The sequence below is a fragment of the Arvicanthis niloticus genome, chromosome 3 (genome assembly GCF_011762505.2).
Source record: "Arvicanthis niloticus isolate mArvNil1 chromosome 3, mArvNil1.pat.X, whole genome shotgun sequence".
Lineage (NCBI taxonomy): Eukaryota > Metazoa > Chordata > Mammalia > Rodentia > Muridae > Arvicanthis > Arvicanthis niloticus.
Window position 1 is genome coordinate 113251638 of NC_047660.1, and position 26555 is coordinate 113278192.

General features: G+C 37.5%; 1 protein-coding gene across 2 annotated transcripts in view; it reads right to left on the reverse strand.

The window, feature by feature from the left end:
• Positions 1 to 26555, reverse strand: part of Spag16 (sperm associated antigen 16) — an 856168-nt gene that overhangs the window by 442196 nt on the left and 387417 nt on the right. For both annotated transcript variants that reach the window (XM_034498464.2, XM_034498463.2), the window contains one exon: positions 3597 to 3782. In XM_034498464.2, the coding sequence (XP_034354355.1) occupies positions 3597 to 3782 (186 nt within the window). The remainder of the gene's footprint in view (positions 1 to 3596; positions 3783 to 26555) is intronic.

Sequence of the window (26555 nt, forward strand, 5' to 3'; positions counted from 1 at the left end):
AAAGTGCCAATGTGATGAAGCTGCTTAGCTAAGTACAGTTACCTTGGAAGACAAATGGCCAGGAGTCTCCCAGAATACCTGATGCGATATTATAGAGAGCAGATGCAATGAAAATTCTATGATTGCTTCAAAATTGCTACATCTTTAAATTATTTATAATCTCACTGAGGGCAGTGATTGATTCTGAAATTCTCCTTATGTCTGTTAAATGGCCCTACACTGTGAACTCATCTCCTGAACATTTACTCACTGCTGTTGTGTATGAATGCCTAGAAAAAGAAACATAAATTATTTTTTACAGCTGACTGAGATCATTTTTAATAGTCCTACCTAATTTTAATCATTTTGTAGATTCATGTAGGATAAGACAGCAACTTGTCACACAGCTTGAATATGAATACGGATGGTAAAAATCCTACTCAATACACTTCACAGGCACTTGCAGATCAACTCTGTGCATTTACACAAGTAAACAATCACATACCAAGAATTCTGTGTTCAAAATGTATTTTGTATGTGTGTGTGCGCACATAGGCATATATGTACATGTGTGTATGTGTGTATGTGTGTGTGCATATGAGCCTGTAGCTATGTGCATGAGTATGTGTGTATGTGTGTGTATGTGTGTTTGTGTGAGGATATGTGTGCAATGCATGTATGCATGTGTGTATGTATATGTGTGCATGTGTTTCCAATGTGCAAAATGCTTAGTGACTGACCTTTAAAGGGCCTATTTTAAAACTGAAGTAGGAAATAATGATTTCTAAACAAAACACATACATCTGTCAGCTCATGAGTATGGTCCTTGAGAAGATCACCAAAATATGCTAGAGAACCTCCAAAGCGAGAGGCCTTACAGAGACTGAGAAGTGCCTTATCTAGTGTTCAAGAAGGCTCACTGTTGTTCAGCAAACATGAAGCTTTATCCAGAATTTTGTCTAGGTTATGCTTCATAGTGATCTAACATTTTGTTGAACAGACAAGTAGGTGATGATGATGATGATGATGATGATTATGATGACATGTATCAGTTCAAAGTACTCTGTTCTTAACAACTATGTGGCATCCAGAGAGGAGGAAGCCATACAACATGACACAGCTTCTATCATTCCCCAAAAGGCCAAGGTAAGCACCCTCGCCCCTTAAGTCACAGAGCCATTTCAAGTAACCTGTGATGTTTTAGAGCAAAACTCCCATGGTTTAGACATATTCTTGGGTAGCTACAAATTAGAATTTCATGTTTTGATTATAACTCTGAAAGATATATCAATAGCCACTCAGAAGTAATCAATAGCTCCCTTTTTGTTCCTGTGTATGTCACTGCAGCTTCAAAATCAGTATCAGTTTTTGTCATTGTTAATGATTTTGATTGACGTCTGAAGATTGATAGAAAATTTAAATTTAGAACAATTTTGACATTAATCAGGAGTAACTTTCATCTGCTATGTCAGTATCTACCGAGCATCAATGAGATGACAATACGACAGAGTCGAGAGGAAAGTTGCCAAGTCACAGCATTTAAAATCATTCTAAAGGGGAAGGGGTGAGTTTTATTGGGAATCAGCTTCTAACCTGATAGTGGTTAGGTTTACATGTTCCAAATGGTTAATAAATTTGAAATTAAAATTAGATAATTGTGCTGAAATTCCAGTGACTCAGTATTAAAAATGTTTATGAAATCTGATGATATGATATTGAAACACAATAAAATTAGAAATTTTTATCTACAACTGATTATCATAAATAAAATGATGCCCAGCTAAGAATCAAAACAATTGTCCCTGTTTTAGGTAGAATTAGCTAAAAATGTATCACTCACAGCCATGTTTTCTCACACAGGATATGCAAAGTTCAGTCAGTTGTTTGTCTACAACCCAGATAGATTATTTATTCATCTTCCTATGTTTGACTCTGTTAAGAGTCTAGTAATGGCCAGAAGTTGTTCCTGTTACTTTAGTGATCAAAGCTTAGCAGACAGGACTGTCAACTGTATGAGTTGTTTCCTGACTAATAAGAAAAGAGTAGTAAGGAACAGACAAATCTCCATCAGGACAAACCTACAAACTCCAACACTAAAATAACAAAGGAAATAAGGTAGAAATTATGAATGCTCAACTGCCTAGCATTCACAAAATCTTTGATCTTTAAAAACCACACACACACACACACACACACACACACACACACACACACACACACACACCAAGAAAAAAACCCCAAAACTACAGAATTGAAGGTTTCCACAGTTGGAATGGCTAAAATCAGACAAGACAGAAAGACAGCAATTCTGTTCTGGCGATGGGGTTTTTCTGCCTAGAGGCTGTCGTCTGAAAGAGATGGGGAACGGGCCAAGGAGAAGAGGTACTTGCAAGCTGAACTTTCTCTCTTTAAATGATGCTTCAGGGTGGTTGCTTCTGTAGAAAGAAAGCCGCCACTGGATTCTGCTGCTGAGAACAGTATTGTTGTGGAGATAAAGTTAGTGGGGCGATGGCAAGTCTACAAGATGCTCACGGGAAAGACATAGCAAGAAGGAAGGCCCCTCCCATACTCAGAACTTCAATCTGCTGCACGCACCAACTCTTGGCAGAGCTACAGAAGTTAGACAGCAAAGCCACAGTGAGGTTTAGTTAGCCCAGCTGCAGCCTCCAGGAAACAAAGTATCAGGCATGGGGAGACAGGGGAGCTTAGAGCTGTTACACAGGGGAATCATTTACATGTGGAACTTCAGATAACCTTTGACTTAATGGTCACAAGCACCTAACTGACTTCTGCTCTTAAAATGCCACTTATAACTCAGGAAGGAGAGAGGACAGTTGTTTAAGAGAACTAGTGTATGTGACACTCTAAGTCACAGTCCTTGTGATTGCTACATTATTCTCTTTTAAAATAAGTTATACTGGGCATGAGACAATAGTTTGCATAACATTCCAGGAGGCATCATCCAAAATTTGAGACCTAGGCATTGTTTCAACATCAAATGAAGCTCAAATTCTGACATATAACCTTTAACCTGAAACAATTAAGATATTTGATGATTGCCTAATTTACATTTTCTGCATCTTTCTTGTCTATCAAATCAGATTATGACTACTGATATTATAAATGAAACATGTCTGCTTTGAATAAAGATAAATATAACACTTCCATATCTATAATTTCTTACAGTTTGCGTATTACTAAAAATGACTGGTTTGGGAAAACATTCTAAGGTATCAATAAAAATTGAGCATAAGCCAATTCCATCATATTCATGACAACCAAACTAAAAGATACAGCAACCTTATGCAAAGTAGAACAAAAATTCTGCTTAAAATAAACATTCGTTTCCTTCAGGCTCTTAATAAACAGCTTTCAGTTGACAAAACTCTAATCTCTTAGCAGGCTTGGTCTTGTTCTCGACACCCAGAAAGGAATTATTGTATCAACAAAGATCAATAGAGTTAGGAATGAATTTCATAAAGATTATTTACGTCATTCTCTGTAATCTTAGCAACAAACAGCTTCTTGTAATGTTTCCCAGTGGTAGCACTGAGAACAGACTCTATTCCTACAAATGTCTAGCAGTTTAGATGGATGGTGTTTAAAATGTGTCTTACCTATTGACATCCCAGATTTTACTCGTCATATCCAGTGAAGCAGAAGCCACAAAATCACCACAAGAGTGCCATGTGCAGGACCATATGGCGTGGTTGTGTCCTTCAAATGTCAAGATGCATTCGCCTTTTGAGAGGTCCCATAGTTTAATTGTGCTGTCACCACTTGAAGTAGCCAACTTGCTGCCACTGTTTACAAGAAAACAAGACGATGTAAAACAAAGTAATTTACATTTTTTGTGAACCATGTGTGTGTATAAATAATATATATTATGTATGTTCTACTTTGAGTTATGACTATATTTAATTGAGGTTTGCTTTAGTTACACACTGAAATGGCAACATTTCATGATAATATTTGAGTCTACACAATTATTTACTATGATTGATTAGGAACTCATGCTTTGAGATAAAGCACTACTGTGAACTTTTTAAATTAGATCTTCTAGAACGCTCATGATTAATGTGCCAGAGTCACGCTTTCTCTTTTACCCTGAGTTGAGTTCAAGGTTATGTGTTACACTATAAGAAAAAAGGAGACTTCAAAAATGAAGACCATCTAGATGTGTTAAGACCCTTTGAAAATATAATAGGAAGAAAGCTGTTGTCATTGACCTGTCTCATGCTGATTAAATTCTTCAAGAAGAAGACGAGGAAGTAGATGATTTTTGTGCTATTTCATTAAAATGAGATTTTGAAGTTACTGAGCAATTGAGGAGAAATCATTTGATATTCTATTGAAGTTATTAGCAGATGTTATCAAAGGTGTAGCTTTCAAAGAGTGTACACTTAATCCAGTTTAAGGAAACAGTGGTTGTTCAATGATCAGAAGCAGCTAGGTTTTCTTGGGTTGTGGGAACAGAATATCAGCTGCAAGCCAACCTCACTTTGATTATCTCTGTGTGAGTTGCTCTTGAATAGTCTTTAGGTTCTTTAGTAACTTTCACCCAGTGAACCAGTGTGGACCTCACCCTTTATCAAGGAAGCTTTATTTTGCAACAGCAGGCGATCATTACAGAAAGCCACAGCTATTCAAAATAAGAACAAGTGAGCCCTCCCACCCCCACCCAAGTTTACCAGTGGGACTACGGACTAGTATTTAGAATGCAGTTAGGAACCATGCTGGTCCAAGAAGGTAGCAGTAGACATACTTTCCTTCTCTACACATATCATGACTTTATTCACACATTTTATGCAGTTTTACTTATTTATTCTAAGGTGATTTCTGAGCACCCCAACTATGCGAGCATGATGAAAAAAAAAAAACAGAGAAAAGATGCTTCTTCACGGATGTTTCTCAGACATTCTCAATGATTCAGAGGGTTACAGCTACTAAGAGAACCTAAAGTGTAGTTGGCTTGCAGCTGGATACAAACCCAAGAAATATCTACAACACCACTCCTACATGTAAGGCTCAGGGTACATTACTGAAGAGAGGCAGAATGGCTGTAGGAGCCAGAGGACCAGAAAATCTGCTGTGAACCAGAAAAACTGCTGTGAACCAGTGAGTGTCCTCTGTATGTAACAAGAAGGTATATCCATGATAGCTCAGCAACATGGCTGCCTAAACAAGACCTGAACAATTCCAATAAGTGTTGACATTTCACTGTAGATGTGGAACATATCAACAGCATCACACCTAGATAAAGAGATACAGGTGATTAACAATTGCTGAGAATCTTTATCAGGGAGGAGCGCTCTGCCCATACCAAGTGATCAGCCCTAGAAACATGTACATGCAGGCAGAGCTGGATGGAACCGGTAGGTTCTGTGTGTATAATGGTGAATGCCAGGTAAGGTATGGATATAGAAGAAGAATTTAGACACAGGACATGGGGAGGGAGGAAAAGGACAGAAGAAATGATTTAATTATTTTTCTCAATTATAAAAAATGGCAAGATGAGAAGAGGTATTTGATTGTTAATAGTGAACATCTTTTTATTCTAAGTAGGACATGAAATACTCGATGGTACAGGAGAAAAGGCCAGCACTGGCAGGGAGATTTTGAAAGTGTTGCAGACAAGGTGATTATGTAGAGTGAAGACATTCTTATCAAAGTCAAATTAGCATACCTGAAGAATTTTCATTTGACAGCCATTGTTTGCCAGTTAGAAAAAAATAAGATAGCTTTGTTTTGCAGCAATTGTTTGTTTATTCATGTACTTGCCACTTACACTTTTAGTTTTTAATATTGACTACCAAACAATAAAATTACATTTAGCAAAGATATTTAAGCAAATATAAGTATAAATAATATAAAATCCCTCCTTTTTTCCTTTCTCCCTCTTTTCCCTCCCTCCCTCTCCCCCTTTCTCCCTGCCTCCTTTCCTTCCTTTTTTCCTTCCTTCCTTCCTTCCTTCCTTCCTTCCTTCCTTCCTTCCTTCCTTCCTTTTCTATAACTGATTTCTGATGGGCAAAGAGGCTATCAGGGACCAAAATCTTCATCTAGGATAGGAATTACTGTTGTCTTTTTTGCTTGTACCTGAAGAACTCTCCAGATAACTTTAATATACTTCTCTCTTAATTTAAAACACCACTGGGATGTTGTATTGTCATTTCTTTATAAGTGTCACTAAATGATATTTAATAATAAAAACAAATAATATTTAACAGTTTTAAACATTATAGCTCATAGATTTACACTTCTAAGTGAAAAGAAATACAACTCTTCATATATGGTTTTAAAAGTTTTCATCTCTCAAAATATGTGTAGTAAAATATGAAACACTGTATACCTTGGTTCTTGTGAAGATAAAGGACATTTCTGAAGGGAGGGTGACAGGGAAAGACAGTGGGGGAGGGAGATGGAGAGAGAGAGAGAGAGAGAGAGAGAGAGAGAGAGAGAGAGAGAGAGGAGGCAGGGAAGGAGGGAAGAAGGGAAGGAGGGAGGGAGGGAGGGAGAGAACATGTGATTTTTCAGTAATGTAAGTTAGGATTTCTCTAGCATCCTACCAAATCTCCAGAAGCAGCCAAAACCATCCAAAAGAGCAGGGCAAATATTCTCCTTGTTGCTAAGGTCTGTAGGTTGAAAGCCTTAACTCCCAATGTATCATATGTATGCCATATGACATATGTATGCCACTACACACGTGGATACAACAGGAGCAAGGAAATGAGACAAGGTGATGACATCCAAATGTTCAGGTGGTTCATTACCTGGACAAAGGTACTAAGAAGAGGGAAGGATCAAGAAAAACAAGCACATACATTCATACATTGTTTCTTCCCTTTCTTTTATTTTTTTAAATGGTGTGTGTGTGTGTGTGTGTGTGTGTGTGTGTGTGTGCATGTGCATGCGCACATGCATGTGCCTGTGCCTGTGTGTGTTGGAGAAGGTGTATCACTGGGAATGGGCTTTAGGTTTCAAAAGACCATGCAAGGTCTAGAGTCTCTTTCTTTGACTGCTGCCTGTAGATCAGGATGTAAAGCTCTCAGCTACTGTTCCAGATCCATGCCTGTCTGCCTCCCACCAAGATGATGACTCAACTTCTGAACTGTAAGCAAGCCCCCAATTGAATACTTCTTTATAAGAATTTCTTTGATCAAGGTATCTCTTCACTGCAGTAGAACATTAACTAAGATAGATGTATACACCTGGTGAGTTGAATAAGAATGGCTTCCATAGGCCCATACATTTGAATGCTTAGTCACACTATTTGAAAGAATTAAATGAAGGAATTGTTGGAGGAAGTGACCACTGGGCATGGGTTCTGAGGTCTGAGAAGCCATGCCAATTCCAGAATTTCTTTCTGTGTCTGCCTGTGGATGAAGATGTAGCTCTCAGCTACTGCTACAGCAGTAACCCTAACTAAGACAATGCAGGCAAAATATATTATTTTCCGTTATATTCAGCTCATTAAATGCTTATATTACTAAAATTCACTTTTAGTATCTTAATTATTTTAAAAGTATTCAGGCATACTTATGATACATTTAGTATATCCCATTTATAATGGCCCTCAAACATTAGGATACACTGGAGAAAGAATGTCTGCAATTTTCTTATACCTTTCATATTTGATAAAGAGTTAGTAGATTGCTGCATGGGCTTGCGGAATGAAAGCATTCTCCATGTGGATAGGATAAATCAAACTTATTATACATCTACACTAAGAATGGTCTTCATTGGTTTTCTGAAATAAAAATTGCCCTTGTCCAAGTATTCATGCTATAGTTTCCAAATGATACCCCCTGCCTTCACTAAGAACCCAGAAGCAACCTAGAATCACAGAGAAAATGATGTTGACAAGGCCAGACTGTGAGTAGGGGCTGATGCTAGCAACAGGAGAGAGGGCATGGAAGACCAAAGGAAAATTGATGTGTTGATATAATACATTTTTGTATAATAAGACATCTTGCTAGACAGGACAAAAACATAGATTTACAAAAGTTCTAACCTGTTCTTAATTATGTTTCATATTTATTGTATTGTTTCATATCATCTTGTATTGTTATAATTATTTAGGTTGTAGAAGAAAAAGGAAAGCTGGTAGGCTGATTTATTTCACTTTTTAAAAGATCAGGGTCAAAGATGTTACCGCAGAAATAAGATAGAGGGGTCCCAAAAAACCCTTTAAGGTTTTAAAAACTAAAATATTTAGATTCTATTTCATTTTCTTTTTCTGATTACACAGGCATCCTCCTGAGTTGTTTTTGCCATTAACACTTGTGCATATACAATATATTGAAATTAAATTTTCTTGTAAAACATAATCTTGTATAATCAGAACATTTTGATGTTTATACATATTTAACATCTATTTTTATTATGTGAATACAAATTATTTTGGTTATTTTAAACTTTATTTTAAACTTTCTTTTCTTTTAACAAATGCATTATTATAATTTAATAATTATTTATTATATATAATATAGCAGATTAAAAATTAATCAGTGTTTAACAGATTTTATAAGACCCATCCCTTATTAAACAAAAGATATGAAGGATATATTTATATTTTTAAAGAAAAACTCAGTTAATATCTAGCATGCTCCAACAGTGACTAGAGCTGTAGTTCTCATAAAAGGGGATTAAGTCAAAGAGACAAAGTCTGTGTTCTCAGTAGGCTTGCCTTCAAACTGAAGTGGTAAGTGAGGTAATCAAGTAAATGAGTTAGTAAGATAGCTTCAGACAGCTTTCGAGTACACTGTCCTTTGTGTAGGGAGCTTAGGGTAGCCACTGCAAAGTGAGACTGTGAGCTACAATTAGGCAGCAGCTCAAGAGCCGGAACTAATTTTCCAGGAAGCATAGGATACAGTTCTAAGTACAGACTCTGAGACAGTCAAGACATAATTAAGAGGATTAAGAAGGCGTGAAGGGGTGGATGAAGGATTGGTAAAGAGAAATAGTGAAGTGTTGGTCTGAGCAGAAGGAGAAGACAACCACAGAAGTCTTTGCTGGCCCTTGGTCATAAAGATCCCTGAAAGGTCATCTAAGGGATGAGATTTTACTCAAGAGGTTTATTGATTCATGTACCAGCTGACTAAAATGCTGCGGATGCAGTGCGAGACAACTTAATCCATCTTCCCCTGTGGTCCTAGCACAGGATGCCATCTTCCCTGCAGGGCAGCTCTGGATCTTGTCATACTCTAGGAAGTTGTCTATGACCTATCACTTCCATAGCTTTCGTCTTTCCTCTGATTTTACCCTGTCACAGAGAGGAGTCTTTGTGAATCTCTTAAAACAGTATCTTCTTTGTGAGGTTTAGGTATGAGCATGACTGTGGCTTCATAGAATGAATTGAGTAGTGTTCCTTCTGTTTCTATTTCGTGGAATGGTTTGAAGAGAATTGGTATTAGGTCTTCCTTGAAGGTCTGATAGAAATCTGCACTAAAACCATCTGGTCCTGGGCTCTTTTCTTTTCTTTCTTTCTTTCTTTCTTTCTTTCTTTCTTTCTTTCTTTCTTTCTTTCTTTTTTTATTGGTGGGGAGACTTTCAATGACTGCTGCTTTCTTTAGGGGTTATGGGACTGTTTAGATGGTTTATCTGTTCCTGATTTGTCCATTTCATCCAGATTTTTCAGTTTTGTTGAATATAAGCTTTTGTAGTAGGATCTGATGATTTTTTTTAAAATTTCTGTTGTTATGTCTACATTTTCAGTACTAATTTTATTAATTTGGGTACTGTCTCTGTGCCCTCTGGTTAGCCTAAACCTCACAAAGACCCAACAAAAAAAGGGAACTTCAGAACAATCTCCCTTATGAATATCAATGCAAAAATACTCAATAAAATTCTCGAAAACCGAATCCAAGAACACATCAAAACAATCATCCATCATGATCAAGTAGGCTTTATCCCAGGAATGCAGGGATGGTTCAATATTTGGAAATCCATCAATGTAATCCACTACATAAATAAACTCAAAGAAAATAAACACATGATCATCTCAATAGATGCTGAGAAAGCATTTGACAAAATTCAACATCCCTTCATGGTAAAAGTCTTGGAAAGATCAGGAATCCAAGGCCCATACCTAAACAGTAAAAACACAGCAAGCCACTAGCCAACATCAAACTAAATGGAGAGAAATTGGAAGCAATCCCACTAAAATCAAGGACTAGACAAGGCTGCCCACTCTCTATTCAATATAGTACTGGAAGTCCTAGCTAGAACAATTAGACAACAAAAAGAAGTCAAAGGGATACAAATAGAAAAGGAAAAAGTCAGCTTATCACTATTTACAGATGATATGATAGTATACTTAAGTGACCCTAAAAGTTCTACCAGAGAACTCCTAAACCTGATAAAAACTTCAGCAAAGTGCTTGAATATAAAATCAAGTCAAACAATCAGGAACCTTCCTCTACTCAAAAGATAAACAGGCTGAAAAAGAAATTAGGAAAATGACACCCTTCACAAGAGTCATAAATGATATATACTACCTTGGTGGGAATCTAACCAAGCAAGTGAAAGATCTCTATGAAAAGAACTTCAAGTCTCAAAAGAAAGAAATCAAAGAAGATCTCAGAAGATGGAAAGATCTCCCGTGCTCATGGATTGGCAGGATTAATATAGTAAAAATGGCCATCTTGCCAAGAGCAATCTACAGATTCAGTGCAATCCCCAGCAAAATTTTAAATCAATTCTTCATAGAGATAGAAAGAGCAATTTGCAAACTCATTTGGAATAACACAAAACCCAGGATAGCGAGAACTATTCTCAACAATAAAAGAGCTTCTGGGGGAATCACCATCCCTGACCTCAAACTGTACTACAGAGCAGTAGTGATAAAAACTGCATGGTATTGGTACAGAGACAGACAGGAAGATCAATGGAATAGAATTGAAGATCCATAAATGAACCCACACACCTGTGGTCACTTTATCTTTGACACAGGAGCTAAAAACATCCAGTGGAAAAAGGACAGCATTTTCAACAAGTGGTGCTGGTTCAACTGGAGGTGAGCATATAAAAGAATGCAAATCGATCCATTCTTATCTCCTTGTACAAAGCTCAAGTCCAAGTGGATAAAGCACTTTCACATAAAACCAGATGCACAGAAACTAATAGAAGAGAAGGTGGGGAAAACCTTCAAATACCTAGGCACAGGGGAAAAGTCCCAGAACAGAACATCTTGGATTATGTTCTAAGATCAAAAATTGACAAATGGGACCTCATAAAACTGCAAAGCTTCTGTAAGGCAAAGGACACTGTCAATAAGACAAAATGGCAACCAACAGATTGGGAAAAGATCTTTACCAATCCCACATCCAATAGAGGGCTAATATCCAATATATACAAAGAACTCAAGAAATTAGACTCCAGACAACCAAATAACCCTATTAAAAATGGGGTACAGAACTAAACAAAGAATTCTCAACTGAGGAAACTCGAATGGCTGAGAAGCCCTAAAGAAATGTTCAGCAACCTTAGTCATCAGGTGTTGGGGGCCGACTTTTAGCAGAAAGCGGCTATCAGCTTTGCAGCCATCTTGAGCCATATACCCTGACATGAGACTTGGATTACAATAGCCTACAACAGCTGAGCACACTCTGATAATCTTGGTTTAGATACCTTGGATGTGTGAGATTAAAGGTGTGTGAGATTAAAGGTGTGTGACTTAAGTGTGTGATTTAAGAGTGACCTAGAGATCAGATTTAGAGACAAGACCTAAGGGCATGATTAAAGGTGTGACCAAAAGGCATGGCTGAGAAGTGAGACATATAAAGGCAAGAGGCAGACAGGAGACAGAACACAGAATCAGACAGAGATGAGAGAATCAGACACAGCAGAGAAGACAGAGAAACAGTACAACTTGGAGGAAAACAGATTACCTGACATTAGGTAGAAGACACTTTAGAGAGAACAACTTGGAGTTAGTTATTAGACATTAGGCACTTGGCACTTGGAAGAAGAAACTTGGAACTTGGAGGCACTAGGGACTAGGAACTAGGGACTAGGAACTCAAGACTTGGGACATGGACTAGAAAGAGAGACTGAAGAGTAAACGGGATTAGAACACACTCTGTCTGGTCTCCATTCTTCGAGTCCGTCCTCTCTCTTTTGCTGAACCCCGACTGAGGACTGGAGCAGCAGCTTGGGCTAGGATACAGTGGCCGCCAAACGCGGGACAACCCAGGCCTCAACATTTTGCTCGGGCTGCAACAATCAGGGAAATGCAAATCAAAACAACCCTGAGATTCCACCTCATACCAATAAGAATGGCTAAGATTAAAAAAAAAAAACCCTCTGGTGATAGTAGATGCAGGCAAGAATGTGGAGAAAGAGGAACACTCCTTCATTGTTGGTGGGACTACAAGCTGGTGCAACCACTTTGGAAATCAGTCTGGAAGTTCCTCAGAAAATTGGACCCAGCTGAGGACCCAGCTATACAACTCCTGAGTAGATACCCAGAAGATGCTCCAACATATAACAAGAACATATGCTCCACTATGTTCATAGCAGCCTTATTTATAATAGCCAGAAGCTGGAAAGAACCCAGATATCCTTCAACAGAGGAATGAATACAAATATGTGGTACATTTACACAATGGAGTATTACTCAACTATTAAAAACAATGAATTCAAGAAATTCTTAGGTAAATGAATAGAACTAGAAAATATCATCCCGAGTGAGGCAACCCAATCATAAAAGAACACACATGGTATTTACTCACTGATAAGTGGATATTAGCCCAGAAGCTCACAATAACCAAGATTCAACTCGCAGACCACATTGAAGCTCATGAGGAAGAAAGACCAAGTGTGGGTGCTTCGATCCTTCATAAAAGGAGTAGCAAAATACTCAAGTGAGCAAATAGGGAGACAAAGTGTGGGACAGAAACTGAAGGAGGGGCCATCTGAAGATCATTTCACCTGGGTATCCAACCCATGTGCAGTCACCAAAGGTAGATGCAGATGTGGAATTCAAGAAGTACATGCTGACAGGAGCCTGTCTCCTTAGAGGTCTGCCAGAGTCTGACATATTCAGAGGCAGATGCTCACAGCTACCATTGAACTGATCATGGGGTTCCCAATAGAGGAGTTAGAGAGAAGGAGCTGAAGGAGCTGAAGGGGTTTGAGGCCCCATGGGGAGAGCAACAATACAACTCACCAGAGCCCCCAGGGTCTAAACAACCAGCCTGGGAGCACATAGGGAGGGACCCATGGCTCCAGCTGTATACGTAGGGGAGGATGGCCTTGTCGGGCATAGGTGGGAGAGAAGATCGTTGCTCCCATGAAGGCTGGACACTGAGTGTTGAGGAATCCAAGGGTGGGGAGGTAGGAGTGGGTGGGTGGGGGCACATCCTCATAGAAGCAGGAGGAGGGGGCATTGGATAGGGGGCTCCTGGGTCGGGGGGGGGGGAGGTTGTGGGGTAAGAGGATAACATCTGAAATATAAATAAAATATTCAATAAAAAAAATAAAAATAATAAAACAGTATCTTCAAACTTTTGTTTCCCTGGCATTTGTTTGTTTGTTTGTTTGTTTCCTTCCCTTCTTCTTCTCCTCCTTTTTCATCTTTTTTTCCCCACTACCATAACCATTTACTACTTTTTGGCTTTTACCCCTAAGAATGAAACTTTGATTTTGTTTGAAATGACCAGTTGTTTGCCTGTGCCTTTTTCATACTAAAGCTCCATAAATGTTTAATTAAATTGCATATGTGGAGATGTTTTCATTTTTAAATGTCATCTAACAATATTAATATAATTAATACAATACAATAATATGATATATATATATATAGATAGATGATAGATAGATATAGATATAGATAAAATCAAAGGTGTGTGAATCAAAGTGTGTGTGAATGAGTGAGTCTCTGTTTCTTGTGTCTCATCACTACATTCTTATCCTCCGTAACATTTAATCTCAGGAGTCTCTTTACTACAGGGAAGAGACAAACGGTGACACATCCTACCTGTGAAATGCTACTGTTGAAGCTGTTGACTGATAAACCGTTACCTAATAGCACCATACACCATAGTGTGGATTCAGGGATGAAATGCTTTGGAGAATTTCTTTTGTTGCCAATGGAAATCATTAGTGAATTCTTAGTTGCTTTTCCCTGATAGACAAGTCTGAAGTCAGTTTATGTGCATTGTGTATGTCAACTCAACTTCCAGCTTCACTTATTTTATCTATCTTAAGTTCCTTCACATTAATTATCACTAGAACAACTTTATGCTTAACAGATTTCTATATTCTTTTGGACTTAAATATAGTTTAAATTTTGTAAAACATACTGTTTTTTTAAGGATACAAAGATATATTCTTTCCTCGATGACTTCATGTATTAATAAGTTTCATAAGTACATAACCAATTAATTCCAATATTTCCTAAGGTTTTAACAGATGAACATAGAGGATAAAAATGAAGGGATAGAGAACAGGACAGAGATGGGCCTGGAAGTCTTTAAAGGTAAACACACTTGAAAAAAAATCTGTGCATATGAACACATATTTGCAACATAAAAATAGAGGATCAGAAGAAGAGTTTACTTTTATTTGTTTACTCAATAAGAGTCACACATAAGTAGACAAAACAAATACAACCAAGAGCCTTCCCTGTAGTCCTGTGGGAATGAAGCTCTGAGCAGGGTGTCAGGCCTTGGTGAGGTATAATCAGATGTTAATTTGGGGGTCAGGAAGGGCAGGCTTGCTGCAGGAGCAAGACAAGAGTTGTGTGGCAGAATTATAACCATTTTTAAATGTAAACTTGCATTTAATATTGAATCTAATTACTTTGATATCTGTGCTTTGCAGATCAACAGTCATTCCTGGATGAGGAAAATGCCTCTCAAGAGCAAGTCTCAGTCTCACAGGTGTCTTTCCAGTTTAGCCAAAGCATTTTTCCAACTCTAACTTGCAACCCAGCCAATGTGTTCTTCCTGCAATGAAAAGCACCCCTGGGAAGCTGCTGCTTCTACACCTGCTTTTGACCTCTGAGTTGAGTAAGTGAAAACTCCTGAGTCGCAGAAATTTTCAATATACCCTGTTCTGACTTCCAGGAGGACACAGGAACCAAAAAATCGTGAGCGTGGCATCAAGTTCAAGTCTTAGGAGAATTGATTTGACAATATATTCGAGGTCAGTGGAGACAGGATATACCGTCCAACACCTGCAACTCAAAATAAATGTGGAACAGAATGCAATCGTTTTTCAACATTGCTACTCCGACCTGCTTCACAAAGTGCTTCAGGTAAGAACAATGAAGAACCATGCTTTGTACAAACATGGAAAAAGTTTTAAATGGAGTTAGACACAGTGTTTTCTTTCTGTGCGTATATGTGTGTATCCGTGTGTGTGTGTGTGTGTGTGTGTGTGTGTGTGTGTGTGTGTGTGTGTGTGTGTGCGTGCAGTGGTCACTTTCAGGTGACAGGATCTTTCTCTGAGGCTGCAGCTCCTTTCTAATTAGGTTAGCTAGCTTCCCAGCCAGAACTGTGGAGCTGCCTGTAGAGACAATAATTGCCAATGATCATTATCTACCCCTACCCTGAAGAGGTAAATAGAAATAAAATTCTTTGCCATTGAATACTTAAGAAGGAACAATTGATGCAGAGCTCAAAAAGACCCGAGTCCACCCCTAAGCCAGTATTGAGAGCTCTGAAAAGGAAGGGCAAAATCCTACCATGGTACCAGGACCATTGTTTTTGTTATTAGTATAAAAGTTGGTGCTTTTCATAATAGATGATATCATAATGACAGTACTTTAGAACTTTATAATCTCAACACCCTGGGTCTGATAGGAACCACATATCCCTAAACCTAATTCTGTTTACAAATTATATTTTACCACTTCCTCTCTAAAGTATCTTCTCATTTCTTTCTTCAGAGTGGATGTTTCCTGTAGAGTCTTGACCCTTCTCAGGCAACTCTACCCAGGAATGTTCCCACCAGTATCCCAGCTTTCCTCTGAATCCCCAAACAGATCTATTTGGAGAAATGCATAAGTTTCAGGGAATCTCCTCTATGAAGTTGCCTCACATAGACTCTCGTGCATAACAGATGTCAGCACAATTTCTCCTGCTCTCAGCCTGTTCCAGCTTTCTTCCCTGCTTGGCCTTTGACTGCCTGCTCACATCCCATCCCTCCTTGCATATACTTGCTTGCCTTAACTTCTAGGTTCCATGACTACACTGTATTCCAGATATCTTAGAGACTCACAAACAGTGACCATCATATTCTTTATCAGACACTTTTCTCTTTGATGAACCACGTTCTTCTTAGCCTCCTGTACCTGAGTGGAACAACAGCCTTGTTTTATTCTTTATCTCCTTGTATGACAACTGTCTGCCTTATGCTGTGCACACTATGCACTAGTTCCTGAGGTCCCCTCTCTCTCTCTGTCTCTCTCTGTCTCTCTGTCTCTCTGTGTGTGTGTTTGCATGTGTACGTGTATGTTTATATTCATGAAGGTATGTGCATGTGTATTAGTGTATTTGCATGTGTGCATGTGTATTTGTATCCAGGTATGTATGTGCATATCTATTTGTGCATTTGCATGTGTATTTGTATCCAGGTATGTATGTGCATATCTATTTGTGCATTTGCATGTATACTTGTATTCATGTATGTATGTGCATATGTATTCGTGTGTTTGCATGTGTGCATGTGTATTTGTATTTATGTATATATGTGCATGTGTATTTGTGTGTTTTCATGTGTGTGTGCATATTTGTATTCATGTATATATGTGCATGAATATTCGTGTGTGTGTGTGTGTGTGAGTGTATGTGTGCAAATGCACATGCAAATGCATGTGAAGGCCAGAGGACTGTCTCCAACGTCATTGCTCCGACATCTTACACATTGTTTCTTTGAGGCAGAGTCTCTGAGTAGGACCTGGTCTTGCCTACTTCTGACCCCACTCCCATACTTCCCAGTGTGTGCCATCATGCTTGACTTTACCCATGGGTTCTGCACATCAAAAGCAAGTCTTCATGCTTACATTTTACCAATAGAACTATACCTACTCTATTCCAACTCATAACTGGTTTATCTTTATTAAACAGCATATACATTTCCATTTTTTACTTCAAACTTCTCCTCATTGCTTCATATTCTGGCACTAAAAATAAGACTATACTTACACTCACTTACTAAAATATAAGATTTGCTTCATTTAACTTTCATTTGCAGGCATTAAATACCCTTACTGTTTGCTTCTCGTGTTTCATTTGTAATTTTTTTTTTTTTAGCCTCATGTGAGCATTAGTCTTCTTGATGAGATAGGTTTCTTTTAAGAAAAAAAAAATGGCAGACTCTAGTTAGTTATATTGTATTCCTACCCTGAAACTTCACTGAGCAATTAAGTTTATAAAGCCATTTTTCAGATGTCTAAACACCATTTATTCAACCTAAGTACCATTAATCTAAGCCATGTTTAAATGTAGCTAATTTACTCTCTTGTCCTTCCATTACTGCAGATGTAGATGAGAGAAAGAAGCAATGGGAACAACATGTGAATAATCAAGCCCAAGGACCTCCCCAGCATTAAATATTTCTTTTGTCCACTCTGAATAGCATAGCTTCCAGCAGAGAAAAGGAAAGCTGGAGCTGTGACTAGGCAGGTATCCTGTAACTTTTCCCACCACAATATTACAACATTTAACATGTACTTAGACACACATCACCAAGGTTACAACATTCATTAGAGATGGAATTCTTCCTAACAGGATGGGCAGGTAGTTCAGTATCAACTATGAGTTTAAAGTGAATTAAGTTAAATACTCAGTAGCTCTTTACTCCCAGAAATAAGATAAGTTAGCGATTAGCAGCAATTAGAACTCATCAGCTCTAGTCATATCTTTGTCCTGTAAAGGCCTTGCTGCTTTTGAAACATGTAGTTTTTCAGTACTGCTATTTGTAAAAGAGAAATCACACTGCTACCTTGTGATGCTACAAGAGCAGGCCGAGCTAAGACTATCTCCCAGAAAGAAAATACTAAAGAGTAAATTCTGTAGATTCTCTTTCGACTTGTTGCTTGCACAGGACACAGTGCTTTGGAGACTTTGACGATAACTAAGACTGAATAGAAAATTCTCTTTCCTGTTGTTTGTTAATGGGATCAGAGATGATCATTCCAATTTCCATGTTCCAGGAAATCTATCGCTCTCACAGAAAAATTGGGGTTTATGACCAAGATAAGGTGAAGTCCAACTATGCAGTCTTTCTAGGTTACTTGGTATAGGTAGACATTTCAGTATTGAAAGAGGGAAGGAGGAATGTGAGGAGGGAGATCATACTGAGGCAAATTTTAATTCTTAGAATTGCTATCTTCTACATCTTGAAATATTCTTAGGAAAATAACTATTTTTCTGTTCACAGGAATATTAGAAATATAAGCCTAAGCTTTCTTGGTGGTACAATATAATAATTACATACCCAGTAGATTTTGTGAAGTTTTATTCTGCACTGTAGTGCAATGTATTAAGAATATTGTTTACATAGGAATTCAGGTATCTTCTAAAGGATTTTACCCATAAAAAACATCTAAGTATTTAAATATTCCTTCAATTCTCAAATATACTATTGTTATTATAGATGTGCACTTTTGTTACTTTAAGGATACATGAACTTGAAGAATTTTGTCTATTTTTATTTTTAATTAATATTTTAAGTATAATGTTTTTATCATTACAACACATATCTTTCTGAAATTCTAAGCAAGCTACAGAATTGCTGAAGAATGAGAAATGACAGCTTATGAAGCAGCAGTAGTTAAGCTGTTGCTTTTATGATAATGACTGATAGTTCTTTCTCTCTTTATATCTTACAGGGCTCTAAAGTTACTTGATAAACAAACAAACAAACACCAAAACAGAAATATAGTATATCATTCCAAATCACTCATGTAAATGGTATTTCAATGTACATAGTGAATGGGATTTAATTCATTTGCTCGGAATAAAGTTACATGCTCCAAATGGAGGAGTGAGAGAAGGAATATTTTCTCTATATCTGTACTTACTCTTCACTGGCATCACTGGGAATGAATGGTTTGACGCTGGGCTCTTAGACCTCAGCTTCCCAGGGACACAATGGGAGTGTGTTCTCAATATAAAAAGAAGCAGAGGGATTCTGAGTAACAGGAGACACAGCTGTAGGATTCTTCAAACCCTGTCTTAGGAAAGTTACTGTTTTCTACCCAACAGGACCACTGTAACAACAATTGCAATCAATGACAGAGCACCGTCAATGTCCATGTGTACTCACAACAACTGCAATCAATGATGGAGCATCATCAATGTCCATGTGTGCATACAGAACCCAATAGTCAGAATAAGCAGCTTGGAGAAACTTGGACAAATCCAATTTCTCTGACCTGCTGCAAGCCATCTGACTCAGATACACAAAGACTTGGAACTGAAATTCATGTTTTAACATGCTTTCTAGTCATGATGTTGAATGCGAAATCTTAAAAATACTGTAACAAGCTTCCTAAATAGAGTGAGTTTAACTCTCACTATGTTCTTCTTTAAATATAATTTGTTCCACTTTTAGATCATGTAGTTTGTACAACAGTTGAACCTCTTAAGGGATCCATTTGAATAAAGCCTTATAAATACATTATTATAATTCAAAGTTTATCTTCACTCATGGAATTAAGTAAACCCCATTGACAATCACACACTTGCCTTTACACACACATACAGATACATATTTATACACATATAAACCCATATGTAACTTAGATTCGTGTGTGGGTACATGTGTGCTACAGAGTGATTGTAAAACATTCTGTGATATTATCGATATATAAAGTGTATATTAAATATCTGAAAAGAGAGCATGATAACTCTCATATATTACCAATTATCATTTTCAGAACTTGTTTATATCTAACTTATTGACTATGGAGATCCTTTATGTAACTCAGGTGCAAAGCTCACAGATATGGTCAAGGTGATGACAGCCTTAAGTTGCCAAAAGATCAAATTTGTAGGGAAAAAGCAATAATACACTAATAATGAGAACTACTAAGACAAACATACATCACAGTTAAAAGATGTTTATCAGTATTAATATTTATTGGCTATAGTAAAAACATCTGAATACATGGCAAATTTGTTTGAAAGAGCGTATAGTCAATGGGAGATTTGACTCCAAAAACTATTAAATAATTTTTGTGGAAAAATAAAGAAACCCTGTATTATCCTGAATTGACCTAACTTAAGATTTTGTGAAATGAAACCCCTTTCTTCAAGGCTCAGGGATACGCGAGAGAAGAAAGATGTTTGTAGGATCCAGTGGTTGTAGATGATTCCAAGGGAACAATGCCATCCAAGATGCAACAGGATGAATGTACATAAAAACTCAGTGACTATGGCAGCATCCGTAAGACCTGCACAGATTCAAACCAGATGGGTCCCAAGACTAAGATGGGAAATGAAACATGAGCTTCCACCCCTAACTAAAGAAGTGTCTGTAATTTATACCTGCTCACAAAGAGAAAAACAGTTTTCTCCCCTGGAATGCCACTGGATATACTGACCATGGCTCAGGGGAGACACCATGCCCAGGATGTCGGTCAACACTAAAAAAAAACTCCATTTCTTTTAACAGAAAACCAACTTCAAAGTTTTCTATGGGATCTTTGTTTCATTCTGTCTTGTTTGGTGCACTGGGGTGTTTTTTGTTTGTTTACATTTTCATTTATGCTTGTCTTGGTTTTGAGAGGGAAGGAGGGATGGAGGAAGAGAGGGAGGGAGGAGAGAGAGAGATGGAAAGAGAGACAGAAGAGAAAAGGAGGGAGAGAGGAAAGGAGAGAGGGAGGAAGGGAGGCATGGAGGAAGAGAAAAACAAATATAGAAAGACAGATAAGTTGAGTGGGTAAAGAGGTAGGAAGTATCTGGGAGGATTTGGGTGGGAAAATCATGATCAAAATACATTATATATCATTTTTAAATAAAATTTAATGGCTGCTTAAAAGTCATAAGACTCAGATTTTAGTCTCATGGTAACTCTAACAGGCAAAGATTCGTGGTACCTATTGACCTGAAAACACATCCACAACAGAAATCCTCTCCATGCAGTATCCTTTGGGCTTAGACTGGGCAGAGAATCTGTTGTGGCAGGCAAAGAGAATAGTGTACATTGCCTAATTCCTTCTAAACATGCTCACAAGGAAAAAATTGTTTAATACTTTTCTAATCTAATTATTTAAAACTGAGGAAAAGTAAATGAAAATTATAGTGTGCCATGAGGAATACAGCTGCAATGTGAGCATCACTGTGAGAGGCCTTCAGCTTCACACATTATCCCTCTCAACCTCAACACCTCAAAGTAGAAGCCCGTTAGCAGTGAGAATTTTATTTTTATTATAAAGTTAGGAGATAGATGTTGGTTTGTTTTGTTAAGTATGTTACAGGATGCAATCATCATTACTGAACCAAGGTACCTGTGACACATCAAGTGTTCATTTTTTGGCTCCAAATAACTCCAGAACACTTTTCTTCTGCTAACATTCATTTTTGACAGATGAGTTATTTAATAAAACTGTGTCCATTTGTACTTTTCTGCAATAATCACTGTCTGGGGATATTTTTCAATCACCATCAGTAGTGTGTTAGAAGATGGCTCTAAGTACATTCTTTACATGAGAAGCTTGGGGTTTTGTTTCAAGTGGCTTACAGAAAGATTTGTTTGTATCCTGCTGGTTGTTAATAATAGGGTATTCGTGCTTGTATATTATATTTCATACATTTAAGGGACATGCAAGCCTGGAGTAATCTATCAGATCTAAAGCTGCATAAAAGAAAAATATTACTTATATTTACCTTTAGAATAAAAATATCATTTGGTGATGAGTCTTTCAAAGTGCATTATTTCTCAGAGCAGAGTAATTTAATTAGAAAAGTATTAAAAAATATTTTCCTTATGTGTATCAACTTGTTTATTGACAAGGATTCACTATCAATAAGGTAGCAACTCTTCCTTCTTCCAGAGAAAGCATACCAACACTGATTGAAAGATGCCCTGTCTCTATTTGTTTCTTTTTGCTTGTTTGTTGTACACACACAACAATGTCACACCCAAGGCCTTGCACATGCTGAGCAAGTTCTCTACCATAAAATTACTGAATACATTTTAAATAACAGAAGTCTTATAGGCCATATAAATAAACAGAATAAAACAATAATATATTAAGAAAATACAATTTACTAGTACAACAAAATTCTACCCTTTCTGCAATAACTATATCAAAATTTATTTCTAGAATTGTTTCTGTGCCTGTTTGCTAATTGTAAATAAAAAAATAATGCAAAGGTGTCAGATTAGAAATGGAGGAAATTAAAATTCAATTGTGTTAGCTTTTAGGTAGTATTTTGTCAAAATTGAAACCACACTACTCATTTCTTTAAATTCAAGTTTTTGTAATAGTTGCTATTATTTTGAGCTTATTTTTTACTCTATAAAAAACATTTAAAATATAAATTGCTAGTATTTTTAACTAGAAGTATCAAATAATGCATTGAGAATACATCAATTCTGTGATATCAGAAGTCCCCATGTTTGATAAAGAGAAAATGAAAGACCAGTGCACCTACACCTGTCCAGTATAACTCCAACTGCCTGTCCTCTCCTTTTCACTGTATCCCCTTGCCCCAAGGTCATGAGATCAGGTGAGCTGGCTGTGCCTTCAGCTGAAGCACTTGAGGGAGGTGACCCTGAACCTTACATGGGCAGCACAGTACCCTAGTTGCCAGGGTTGCCAGTGAGCAAGCCCAGAGGATGAGAGAGAGGATAGAACCCACAGGCTGATTAGCTCAGATACGCCTCAGGCTCAGTCAGATTCGGGGCTTTGAATTGTCCCACATCAACATCTACACCATCGATGAACAGCTGGAGTACATGAAGGGGCCAATCCTACAGATCTAGGGCAGGACCTGGGGAGTCTCAGTGACTGATCTGCTACAGGATCTCCATGACACAGGGCAACATCTGGGGAGTCTCAATGAGATTCTGGTATTGATAGAGTAGCAGAAGCCAGGTGGCTACCAGGCCAACAGGTCATTGTAAGGATCACTTGTGAACAAAAAAGTATAAACAAAACACTACACTGTAGGATACAGAGTGACACACTACTGTTTCCAAAATGAGAATTTTTTTTCCCCTGTTACCAAACGATTGCCTGGGTAGATGGCAGGTACAAGGGTAGGGGAGTATGAGTGGAATTGGGGTGCATGATATGAAATTCACAAAGAACCAATAAAATGTTCTCTTAAAAAGTTAAAAATTGAATAAAAATAAAGAACAAAACAAAGACAATCCTTCACTTTCACATCATGCCTGCCTATGCCCAGCTTTGAAGTACACAAGAATTACGATGTTAAACTCTTCTTCTTTAGCAGACTCCAATTGGTACACACGCCTTAAGTTTTAAAATATATTGCCACATACCACACTCTGTTTTAATATTAACCATCTTAGACGTTACCAGTCCTTTACCCACACATCCACTTTCTTGTCTTTGTTTCTAGTCTGTTTTTATGTTTGGGTAGCAGGCTTGCCAGGTGTCTTAGTGGTACCCATGAGTTCTAGTCCATTTATGAACTGTGCGATGCCATGTTAACAGGGAAAGATATTGTCTTGCACGGGATGTTTTAGCCCTTTGTCCATGCACCGCTATCCTCATTTGTCTTGGTAGATGATCTCTTGGTTTTGGTACTGCTGCTGTATTATGAGTTTCCTTCAGCGAGGCTAGGCATATGCGTATGTGGGTTTTGAACTGTTCAGTAGGCATGATTGACAGAGTTTGTTCACATGTGCTTTTGTTGTACGGTGATGGTAGTTTTCTTTACCTCTGTAGATCAGTTCTATCATTGTCTGGCATTGTGGCTGCTGCGGAATATATGAAAATAGCCTGTTTGTGTTTTCTGTCTTTTTGTACATAAGTTCTCACCTTTTTGTGGGTTTATCACTGGAGTCCATAATTAGCAAGGCTTCATCTTGATAGTGCTATATCCTAAAACTGGATTTTGGTTTGTTTATTGACTTTCCACTTAAAGAAACTTTTAATGCATTTGAATATGTGTTTTGTTTTGTTTTGTGACCGTGACAGTAGTTTTGTTTTGGAGCATTTGTCTTTCACTTTGGGTCTCTTCTCCCCAATGTTTACAGCAATTTTGTTATTTTCTCTGTAGTTACAATGATAATTGCAAGATTCCTTGAAAAAGAATTCATTTTATATTTTCTCTCCTTTTAAATTCTGTATGTTTTATTTTAAGTTCTTTTACTTTGAAATGCTGGGAGTAAATTCTCCTCAACCTTTGTAATTAGTTACTTAGGATTTGTCCTTTCTCTTAGAGTTTAGTAGCCAAAGATGTTGTATTCTTCATGTCTATTCCATTTACATGGAGAGAGGTTGGGGGTGTTTTGTAGTGTGTAGGTCTGTGTGAGTTTGGGTTCTTTGTGTGTGTGTACAAGGTGGGTCTATGTGAATATGTGTAGTATGTATGGGTTTGTGTGACTGTGTAGGAGTATTTAGCAATATGTGTGGGTGGGTGGGTGTTTTGGACATATATGTATATAGATGTATTTAGTGTGTATGTGTTCTAAATATATGTGTAGATTGGGAGTTACATGAAAGATCTAACAGTGTGTGGTATATATGTGTGAGGGTATATGTTGGTATGAGAGGGATCTGGATGTGAATATTCTGTGTGTACATGTAATGTGTCTGATATGTTGGTATATATAGTATCAGGGGACATTGGTGTGGGAGAGTTTGTTTAGATGGAGAGTTGAGGGGTATTCAGGGATGTATATAGTTGTGTAGTGTGTAGCTAGTATGGGTATGTGTATATATGTGTGCATATGTGTTTAGGTGCAGAGTGTAGTTGGTGAATAGGTGGTAGGTGTGTTTGGGAATGTATGCAAGTGTGATTAGGTGCAGAGGAGCTTAACTGGATGATGAGACCTTTTTTCAGAGACAATAAACAAGAAAGATACCCTGAGGAACAGTCTTTGGTTTTTGGAAGTCTTCTTTCCAAGTATACCTTCTCTAGAATATTGTTTTCACTGGTACAGGTGGTGCTCTTGGAAATGAAGTCACTTCCACAAAGAAAGAGAACTGTGGTAGATGATAAAGTCCTGCAATAAAGTCTCCCTTGCCCCACAGTTGCCTGCTCTCTTTAATTCACATACCTCCAAACTGTTAATTACCGAGGAAGAGTCCCAATATTTTGAAACTTTACTTCCTGGGAACATGTGTAAGACTGAGGAATTTACTAGAGATAGAAACGTTATGCGAGAGGTGTTTGTTCATTTGTTTGGGCACTTTTATTAACACTTACGTGAGAATATGATTTTCAATAACTGCTGATGAATTATTTTGTCATATGTTTCTACTTTAATTTATATTTAATCAGCAAAGGGGACAAAATGCTATCTGATACTCCTCAATTGGCATTTCTTCTAAACAACATTCAAATGTTTTCTTTTTCCTGAATCCCATCAAGTGTGGTGCCACCTTGATGCCATATTAATCAAAAGTATACATTAAGACCCATAAATTACCTGTTCATATGTAAGGAAAACTGTTAATTTTTCATATGCAGTAACTGTATTTGTTTGCTGTTCAATTTTCCATACCTTTGAAGCATAGAGATGGAGTAGAAACCAAATGTCTCTTCAAAGTAAATGGCAGAGTTTTATATGGCCACAATTGAAAAGGTGATAGTTAATGAGAATTAAAGAGAAAATCAATGAAGAAAGACCCCTTTACCAAATTCTCCTTGAATGGTCAAAATGTGTCAGGACCTCACAAGGAGAATGATTTTGATGGATAGGTGAGAAGGTGGAAACTGAATGGAGAAAAAAGATTAACCCACAGAAAACACAACAACATGTACCGTCCTATATCCAAACTGTCAGTTACTCTCAGTAGTAAGGAAGAGGATATCATAAAATCAGAAAGTTAATTGAATCCTTTTCAGAAGTTCCTTGAATAGTATTCTTTGAAATATCACTCTTTTCTCTAAAAAGTACATGGTGGGATGACGACTGTCCTTGACCTAATAATGATAAAAGTAATACGAAAAGACAAGAAAAGCAGTCAACATGGATAGTATGAACTTTAAACATATTACATGTGTCGTGATCCATGTATCCAGAAAAACTCAAACATCAAATAAACTATTAGTCAAGAGTCGAATAGATTTTAGTACCACGTGGTATTAAGGCGGCATCCCAGTTCTCAGATCCACTCCTAATCCTGTCTTCAGAGATACATTATGAAATGGATGCTTGGATGGGAAACTTATAGATAAGTATCTTAATTTATAAATTTTAGTAAAAATGTCCTTTACAAAGCAAATTTAAAATCAATCTCGAAGGAAAGGTTGAGACTTAAGTCCACAAATACTGAGGTGAATTGCTTCGAAAATATTTGAGACAAAAAGAGGAGAACCAGCAAAGGCCCTGATGGGTCAGATAATTCTATGAAATTGGTGAATCTTTTATAAGCAAAATACCTAAACAGGTACTGTATGTTGCAAATACTGTTGAGTTTG